The following is a 9,951-nucleotide window of genomic DNA, read 5'->3' as shown; positions in this document are numbered from 1 at the left end:
CCAATGGTTTCGAGGGTTCGAACTAACACTGACCAATGGCACTGAGGGGGGCGGGGTTGGTAGTAGCCGGTTGACAGCGATGGGACGGGGTTGACGCTGACCAATGGCACCGAGGGGGTGGAGCTGATATTGACCAATGGCAGGAAGGGGGCGTGGCTGATGCTGACCAAAGGCAGTGAGGGGGCGGGGCGGGCCGGTGACCGGGAGTGACCCCGCGCGAGCGGGCGGGGAGAGCAGCTGAGTGAGGCCGGGGACGGAGCGCCGAGTCCATGGAGCCGGAGCGGCTGGCGGAGTGGGCGGCGGCGGGCAGGCAGGAGGTGGAGGAGGAGGGAGCCGCCGCCTCTGCTGCGCCGCTGGGACTGGGCCCATGAGCGCGACTGGAGGCGGCGGCAGCGGGGCGGCGGTTGCTATGGAGCCGCTGGAGGCCTTATTCAGCCCCGATGTGGGAGTTGACGGCGGTGGCGGCCGGGACTTGGGCCTGGGCCCCGGGGCCGGTTCCTTCTGGACGGCGGTGTTCGACTACGAGGCGAGCGCCGAGGACGAGCTGAGCCTGCGGCGCGGCGATGTGCTGGAGGTGCTGTCCACGGACGCCAAGGTGTCGGGCGACGAGGGCTGGTGGACGGGCAAGATCGGCGAGCGGGTCGGCATCTTCCCCGCCAACTACGTGAGCCGGCCGGCGGCGCGGGGCCGGGGGCGGCCTCAGGCGGCCGAGCTGCCGGGACAGGCCGGCCGGGAGGCCCAGGCCGCCGTAGCCGCCGCCGCCACCGAGATCGACTTCAGCCAGCTGAGCCTGCAGGAGATCATCGGCGTGGGCGGCTTCGGCAAGGTGTACCGCGGCACCTGGCGGGGGCAGCCCGTGGCCGTCAAGGCGGCCCGCCGGGACCCCGACGAGGAGGCGGGCGCCACGGCCGAGAGCGCCCGGCGGGAGGCCCGCCTCTTCGCCATGCTCCGGCACCGCAACATCATCGCCCTGCGCGGCGTCTGCCTGCAGGAGCCCAACCTCTGCCTGGTCATGGAGTACGCCCAGGGCGGGCCCCTCAACCGGGCCCTGGCCGGCCGCCGCATCCCGCCCCGCACCCTCGTCAACTGGGCCGTGCAGATCGCCCGCGGGATGTGCTACCTGCACGCCGAGGCCATCGTGCCGATCATCCACCGGGACCTGAAATCCAGCAACAGTGAGTACCCATGAGGGAGGGAGAGAGATAGCTTTAACTAGAGAGAGAGAGGAGGGGGCTATGTACACAGGGATCTCCTGGATTGTGTGCACAGTAAGTGGCGGAGGGGGGTTACAGATTATGTGCACATGAAGAGGGAGGCTGTGTACACAGAAATCTCCTGAATTGCCTATACCGGGCGGGGGGGGGGGGGGCGTCCTCCTGGATTGTGTACACGGGGGAAGGGGGGGGTCTCCTGGATTGTGTACACGGGGGAAGGGGGGGGTCTCCTGGATTGTGTACACGGGGGAAGGGGGGGGGGTCTCCTGGATTGTGTACACGGGGGGAAGGGGGGGGGGTCTCCTGGATTGTGTACACGGGGGGAAGGGGGGGGGGTCTCCTGGATTGTGTACACGGGGGAAGGGGGGGGTCTCCTGGATTGTGTACACGGGGGAAGGGGGGGGTCTCCTGGATTGTGTACACGGGGGAAGGGGGGGGGGGTCTCCTGGATTGTGTACACGGGGGGAAGGGGGGGGGTCTCCTGGATTGTGTACACGGGGGGAAGGGGGGTGGTCTCCTGGATTGTGTACACGGGGGGAAGGGGGGGGTCTTCTGGATTGTGTACACGGGGGGAAGGGGGGGGTCTCTTGAAATTTGTACACAGCGACAGGGGGGATCTCTCCTGGATTGTGTACATGGGGAGAAGAGAGGGAGGGTTCTCCTGGATTATGTACACAGGGCATTCTTGGCTGTGTATACACTGTAGGGAGGGCACTTGGTTATGCCAGCTGTGTATTGGGCAGGGGCCTTGGTTGTGCCTGTTGTGTGTTTGGGTATAGTCATGACTGTGTCGCGGGATCATTGCCGTGCACATGGTAATATGTCAGAACTCGGGGTGAGTTTGAGCTACAAAAGACTAGGGGGCTGCCGGAACTGTGTTGATAGAAGAAGGAGCAAGATAGGATGAGTTAGAGCCATATACATTTTGTGTGGGTCAGCGTACATAATACTAATTGGATTGGAGCTTTAGGCTATGTTATAAATGAGTTGCTCAATGAGAACAATATTGTATGCAGGGTGAACAACGTCAAAGTTGTTTAGTGTTATTGATGGATGGCGTGTCTGTATATACCAATGTTTACACTCCACATGAGCCGCTTTACACCCATGTTAGCCTAACTCAGTCAAAATATTCTTCCAAGGACCTGTTCCTGTGCTGTACTGTTCTAAGTATTCCTTTCTCCCTCATTTATCTATATTTCACTTCATTTAACAATGTCAATTGCCTCCTCCTCTGGCAATGACATTCTCACCACTTCTCTAGATAAAGAATTTTCTCCTGAGTTTGTTTTGGATGTATTAGTTTTAAAGCTTCTACTTGTGCTTCTGCTTTTGGATGCTGCCACAAGTGGAAACATCTGTCTGTCTACCCAAATGATGCCCTATCTGATTTTCAAAAGACTTCGTAACATTTTCAGTTGTGACTGGAGTAGAATGCAATCATATTATCACTTGCTCTCTGTCGTGTTTATAGCATTTTCCTACAGTAGTAAAAATGGTCAGAGTTTGAGGCATATTATAGATGGGTTGGATTTGCGTAAATTATTTGAAGTAGATCAAATTTATTTATTTAATCTGGGATATGGGCATCGCTGGCTAGGCCAGCAGTTTTATTTCTCTTGAGTGTGGCGAGCTACCTTCTTGAACTACTGCAGTCTGTGCATCTAGCTACATTCTCAGTGCTATTAGGGAAGGAGTTCCAGGATTTTTACCCAGCAACGGTGAAGGAATGGAGTACCGTTCCAAGTCCTGACGGCCTGTGCTTGGAGGAGAACTTGCAGGTGGTAATGTTCCCATGCATCTTCTGCCCTTGTGTTTCTAGATAGAGGTTGCAGGTTTGGAAGCTGCCTTCCTGATTGTCTGCAATGAATCTTGCAGTTGGTATACACTGCTGCTATTGTGCGTTGGCTGCAGAGAGAGTGGATATTGGAGTTGATGGGTGGTGTGCCAATCAACTGAGCTTGTGATGCCTTGCAGTGTGTCCAGCTTCTTGAGTGTTGTTGGGGCAACATTCATCCAGACAAGTGGAGACTATTCCATCGCACTCCTGATTTGTGCCTTGGCGGACATGCTTGGGGAGTCTGGAAGTGGGTTACTCTTCACAAAACTCCCAGCCTCTGCTGACCTGCTCTATATCCCTTTATAATTTTGTATACCTCGGTGAGCGAGCGTCCCCTCTGTTGTATACAACAATCCCAGCCTGTCCAGCCTCTCTTCATAGCTGAAAATGCTCAAGCCCAGGCAACATCTTGGTGAATCTACTCTGCACCCATTCTAATTTAATCACATCCTTTCTGTAGTGTGGTGGCAGGAACTGGGCACAACATTCCAGATGTGGCCTAATGAGTGTTTTATATAGCTCCATCATAACCACCTTGCTCTTATATTCAGTTAATAATGGCCTTCTTATCAACCAGTCCTGCTGTCTTCAGGGATTATGGACATGTGCCCCAAGGTTCCTCTGTACTTCCTAGCACTCTACCATTCATGTTCCCTTGAATTTTCCAAAATGCATCACCTCTCAATTTTCAGGGTTAAATTGTATTTGCCATCTTTCTGTCTGTCTGCCCAGTTTATATTGCCCTGCAATCTAAGGCTTTCCCTTGCTATTTGCCACACCACCAATATTCACATAATCTGCAAACTTACTGATCATACCTCACGTTACTGTCTAGATCATTAAAGTACTGTGATAATGAGGTGTGATGAGGCTGGGAACTATGTTGCCCTGGCAGCACTTGAGAGTGTGAATGAGCAGGTTGTTTCTGAGTAAGTGTCACCTGAGCACTGCGGATGATCCTTCCATCACTTTGAGAGTAGACTGCTGGGATGGTAATTGGCTGGGTTAGATTTATCCTGCCTTTTGTACACAGGACGTACATGGGCAATTTTCCATATTGCCGGCCAGATGCCAGTGCTGTGGCTGCACAGTTTTGCTAATGGCTCAGCTAGTTCTGGAGCACAGGTCCTCGGTACTTTTGCTGCAATATTGTCAAAGCCCATAGCCTTCGGCCGTTTTTTTGACATCATGTGGAGTGAATCGAATTGGATGAAGACTGACTTCTGTATTTCTGGGAGTCTTGGGAGGAGACCAAGATGGATCATCCACTTGGCACTTTTGGCTGAGGATTGTTGCTGCTGTAGTTTGAAAAATGGATGAGTTATTTTTATGGTAACTTGGGATGGCTTTAAGTATTACAAAGAACAAAACAACCTGGGAAATAGGCCCTTTGGCCTAATGAGCCCGTGCCGCCATTTTAACATTACGAGTCCCCCCTCCACCCATGACCCTTATCTATGCTTATGGCATTCTATATGTTCCATATAGTTACGGCAAAACTAATTTAGGGACAATTTATTTCACCAGTCAGCCTAATAGCACATCTTTGGGGTGTGGGAGGAAACCGGAGCACCCGGAGAAAACCCACGCAAGCGTGGGGAGAATGTGCAAACTCCCACAGACACTTGCCCAAATCCATGTGTCTGCACAGCAAACAGTGATAGTCACTGAGCAGTCGTGTTGCCCAGCATCTGGTCCAGTTTAAGCATACACTAACGACATGAAGTACTAGGCTATTCTCGAAACAACCAAGAGCAGCCCTCGTACAACCCATTGCGTGTATGTCCCTCATTGGACAACAAGGTGGACCGAAGCACCTGTGAATTAAAAGAGAAAAACATTAGTATCATTCACATCCTTATACGTTACCAGGGACGCCCGAAGGCTACTGAACCTTATTTAAAACAATCTCCTATATCGCTCCATCTCCAACCCACTCATGTGCCTGTCTAAGTAACTCTTAAACAACTCCAGCATGTGTGCCTGCCTCCACCACCTTGCTTGGCAGAGCATTCCATACCCCCACTACCCTCTGTGAAAAACCTTCCTCTAACATCCGTGTTATACCTCGCCCCCCTCACCCTAAGCCCGTGGCCCCTCGTAATGTGCGTTTCTAACATAGGAAAAAGCTTACCACTGTTTACTCTATCTATACCCTTCGTAATCTTATACACCTCTACTAGATCTCCCCTCAGCTGCCTTCTTTCAAGAGAAAACAGCCCCAATTTGCTCAATCTTTCCTCATAACGCAGTCCTTCCATACCAGGTAGCATCCTGGTAAACCTCCTCTGAACTCTGTCCAGGGTCTCCACGTCTTTCCGGTAGTAAGGCGACCAGAACTGGACGCAGTACTCCAAATGCGGCCTAACCAACGTTCTATACAACTGCAACATTAGACTCCAGCTCTTATACTCTATACCCCTTCCTATAAAGCAAATTGTGCGGAGGGTGTGGGAAGTCTGCAGAGGGATCTAGATAGGCTGAGCGAATGGGCGAGGACCTGGCAGATGGAGTACAATGTTAGCAAGTGTGAGGTTATCCACTTTGGTAGGAATAATAGTAGGAGGGATTACTATTTAAACGGCGAAAAGCTGCAGCATGCTACGGTGCAGAGGGACCTGGGGGTCCTTGTGCATGAGTCGCAAAAACCCAGTCTGTAGGTGCAGCAGGTGATCAAGAAGGCGAATGGGATGCTGGTCTTTATAGCGAGGGGGATAGAATATAAAAGCAGGGAGGTCTTGCTGCAACTGTACAGGGCACTGGTGAGGCCGCAGCTGGAGTACTGTGTGCAGTTTTGGTTGCCACACTTGGGCAAGGATATTTTGGCCTTGGAGGGAGTGCAGAGGAGGTTCACTAGGCTGATACTGGAGATGAGGGGGTTGGACTATGAAGAGAGACTAAATAGACTGGGCCTGTACTGTTTGGAGTTTAGAAGGTTGAGGGGGGATCTTATAGAGATGTATAAGATAATGAAGGGGATGGATAGGGTAGAGGTGGAGAGATTCTTCCTGCTTAGAAAGGATAGCAGGACTAGAGGGCACAGTCTCAAGATAAGGGGGGGGGGGGGTGCAGTTTAGATGGGAGTTGAGGAGAAACTTCTTCACTCAAAGGGTGGTGAATCTCTGGAATTCTCTGCCTGTTGAAGTGGTGGAGGCTACCTCGCTAAATATATTTAAGCCACAGGTAGATAGGTTTTTGGTAGGCAAGGGAATTAAGGGTTATGGGGAGAAAGCGGGAAAGTGGAACTGAGCCACTTCAGATCAGCCATGATCTTATTGAATGGCGGGGCAGCCTCGAAGGGCTAAATGGCCTACTCCTGCTCCTACTTATGTTCTTATAAAGGCTAACATACCATAAGCTTTCTTCACAACCTTCTCCACTTGTACTGCCACCTTCAAAGACTGGTGCACTTGCACCCCCCAGGTCCTGCTGCATTTCTATACTCTTTATAGGTCTACCCTTTATCATATAACTCCCCCCTACATTATTTCGGCCAAAATGTATCACCTCACATTTATCAGGGTTAAACTCCATTTGCGATGTATCTGCCCAATATACCAGCCTATTTGTATCCCGTTGTATTGCCAGACACTGCTCCTCACTGCCTGCCAATCCAGCCATCTTAGTGTCATCTGCAAATTTGCTGATCGTACCACTTACTCCCTCTTCCAAGTCATTTATGTATATTACAAAAAGAAGAGGTCCCAGTACTGAGCCCTGTGGCACACCACTAGTGACAGACCTCCAGCAAGAAAAGGACCCTTCCACTACTACTCTGTCTCCTTACCAAGCCAGTTATCAATCCATCTAGATACTTGGCCTTGAATTCCATGAGTCTTTATCTTTTCAACCAATCTACCATGATGGACTTTGTCAAACGCCTTACTGAAATTCATAAAGACAACGTCAACGGCTTGTCCTTTGTCGACCGTTTTTGTCACCACCTCAAAAAAATTCTACCAGATTCGTATGGCAAGACTTCCCCTTAACAAAGCCATGCTGTGTATCCCTAATCAGATCGCAACGCTCTAAGTGCTCGTACATCCTATCCCTAAGAATCTTCTCCATCAACTTGCCTGCCACTGACGTCAAACTCGCTGGCCTATAGTTACCAGGGTTATCCTTCCTACCCTTTAGTCTGATGGGTCCTTTCACTTATTGATTTTTGTACCTTAGTTACTCTGACCTGTTAATTTTCAATGACGTGCTTGTGCATTCTTTGTTGTTTGTGTCTGCATCGATTGTCTGTGTATCTCGGTAAGTCTGGTCCCACATCAACTCTTGTGTGGAACAATGTTTCCTCCAATTACAGCTAGAAAGACTGAAACTTCGAGTCCTCTATCATCTCTAGGATAGTTTACTCCACTGCCCCAGCCATATGTTGCTCATCCAGACTCTTATTACCACAAATATTTCGTTACTCTCCTGATTAGCCTCCCATTTTCCACCATCCAAGAATTTGAACTAATCTAATACCCTGCTACTGCTGTTTTACTCAGCGAGCCCTATTCACCCATCGCCCTGTGCGTGATTGACTTCCTGTGCCCAATTGCTTCAATTTTGAAAATTCTTATTATAATGACACCCCTCGGTGGCCTTGTCCCTTCCTGCAGTAATCTTTAATACTGAGTGAGAGGCTTGTGTTTCTGCAACTCAGGCCCTTACCCACTGGCGGCCTTGCCTTCAGCTGACCATAGACTGCGGCCTCATGCAAAGCCAGGGGCCTGTTCTGTCCAAGACCAAATAAACTACTCCCATCCATTGACTCTGTCTACACTTTAAAACTTGCATCTTTAACCAAACCTCTCTGGGTTACTATCTGTGCGGAATCTGCATGTTCTCCCTGAGTCTGCGTGAGTTTCCTCCCACAATCTAGTTACGTGGATTGGCTGTGCTCAATTCTCCCTAACTGTAACCAAACAGGCACTGGAGTGTGGCGATTAGGAGATTTTCATAGTAACTTTATTGCAGTGACTAATAAATAAAGCTTTTGGTCACCTTTTCTAATATTTCCTTCAGCTCAGGATTTCACTCCCACCTTTTACTACGTTAAAGGCATTATACAAATGCAACTTGTTAGACTGCTTTATGTATGTTGAAGATTATTTCACCTTTTTCTTTGTGTGTATCTGTGCCGTGGCGCATTACTTCCCACTGCTGCAACTTTGTTTCTGGGATCTTGATATTTCCGTTGCATTATTTTGTCACTTGTTTGCCATTGATCTAATTCCGTGACTCCTGTCAAATATTTCTAAATGGGGCAAGTTGGTAACAACATTGAACTTTAGGAAGGAGGAAGGCAGATAGTGGTGAAATACTTATAAATGTTTGGGGTGTCTGACCTTGTACTGAAACAGCCATGAACAGTAAAAACGGAGGTTATTTAATTAGCCAGTTGGGAGCTATTACAGGAAAGGTGAAATATTCCATTTAAAGGTGCTACTCAGTGATGGCATCAGACTGAAGAGTCAGTGAAAAGTTGGGGGGAATGTTTTGAAGGGGGATTGCATTGGATTTGAGGTGTTAACTCTGTTTCTCTCTCCACAGATGCTGCCAGGCCAGCTGAGTTTTTCCAGCATTTAATTTTTATTTCAGATTTCAATGCGTATAAGAGGGAACACATGCGGAATATACGTACCTATAAAATAGAACACGTGTACTAGTGTTATGGGCTCAGAGTGCTTTTTGAAAGTATCTGTGGAACTGTTTGTTGATTGGATTTGGAAGGTCTTTGGAATAGTCCAATGGCATGGTCCAGTGAACATGTTGAATGTTGCTGCTGATCGTGACCAGAAATGTACAAAGAAATTCTTTCAGCCTTGATGCAATTCAAGGAATATTTATTGTGTCTAGAAGTCATAGTACATTGTGTCCCATTTAATTACATTCTAAATTGTGCGTATAGAATTATGAATGAGGGTGAATAATAGGTTGTAATTTAACTGGTGGGGTGAGGTGGTTCACATGGATTCACAATGCCAAGTGGTTTATAGATTTATTTTTAAAAATATCTGTTATAGTTTCCAAATAAAGTCTGGGCAGTTCAAAGCAGTGCCAAGCTGAGTAATGTGATGTGGTTCACACGATGGTCTGAGGATGCCGTTTTTCAACAGGTAGAAAGGAAGGTGCAGTTATTGGGAATGAGTTGTTAGTGTGGAGTCTGAATCCCAGTTAACAATTGTTCTAAAGGCCGTGGGGGAATTGTCGGTAGATCTCCCCGGAGGCCTCGTGGAATACAAGCTCCCTTGTTTGGTGAGTGGAAGCTCATCCAGTAGTGCAGGAGCAGTGTGGGGGGCGGTGGTTTAAAACCAAGTGGTCCCCTCAAACCAGCAGCCAAGAGACTTGGGACTGACCTGCACTCTGTAGCCGCTGAAAGGTGCCTCGAACACACTGGAAATACAGGGTGATTGATGACGGAAGACTGGCCTCAGTAAGATTGTTACTTTAGTGACAAGGAGTAAAGCGAGCTTTTTATCTTCCCGCCAGATCATCTTTACTGTCCAGACAAGAAACCCTCAGGTAAGAAAGGTGCCTCTTTTTGGTAAACTTGAAGCCTAGGATGCAAGTATGGAAGACTGGGCCCAGTACTCAGTGCATGTGTTACTCCTTTGGGCCAACATTATTGAGGGGCCAAGGAGCAAAAAGTGATCCTGCATGGGGGACCCTGACCTTCACTGTTGTCAAAAGCTTGACCTATCCCAGGATCCCTTCCATCAGTGGAGCCTGAGTCTCATCACTAGGCAGTCAAGGAAGGGCAGGGCCAGCCTTCAAACCCCGAATGACCGTATTCCAGAAGGTTGTAGATGCGAGATTGCAGATGCTGCAGAAGACCGTAACTGAGGCTCAGATATAGGGACAGTCAAAATGCATTCTATTTTGAAAAAATAGGCCAAGGCA

At 49.2% G+C, this 9,951-nt stretch overlaps 1 protein-coding gene across 2 annotated transcripts in view; it reads left to right on the top strand.

Annotated features, from left to right (window-relative positions):
• Positions 1 to 293: 293 nt before the first annotated feature.
• The window catches only part of LOC145351146 (mitogen-activated protein kinase kinase kinase 21-like), a 96,546-nt gene continuing 86,888 nt past the window's right edge, over positions 294 to 9,951 (top strand). Inside the window, exon 1 of one of the 2 annotated variants that reach the window (XM_080200815.1) lies at positions 294 to 1,175. In XM_080200815.1, the coding sequence (XP_080056941.1) occupies positions 368 to 1,175 (808 nt within the window). In that variant the 5' untranslated portion in view covers positions 294 to 367. The remainder of the gene's footprint in view (positions 1,176 to 9,951) is intronic. The other variant, XM_080200814.1, reaches the window with a different exon arrangement.

The sequence above is a fragment of the Carcharhinus amblyrhynchos genome, chromosome 12 (assembly GCF_965287045.1).
Source record: "Carcharhinus amblyrhynchos chromosome 12, sCarAmb.v2.hapA, whole genome shotgun sequence".
In the NCBI taxonomy this organism is placed as follows: domain Eukaryota; kingdom Metazoa; phylum Chordata; class Chondrichthyes; order Carcharhiniformes; family Carcharhinidae; genus Carcharhinus; species Carcharhinus amblyrhynchos.
The sequence above is the reverse complement of the archived record's forward strand: the minus strand, read 5'-3'. Positions and strand labels throughout refer to the sequence as shown.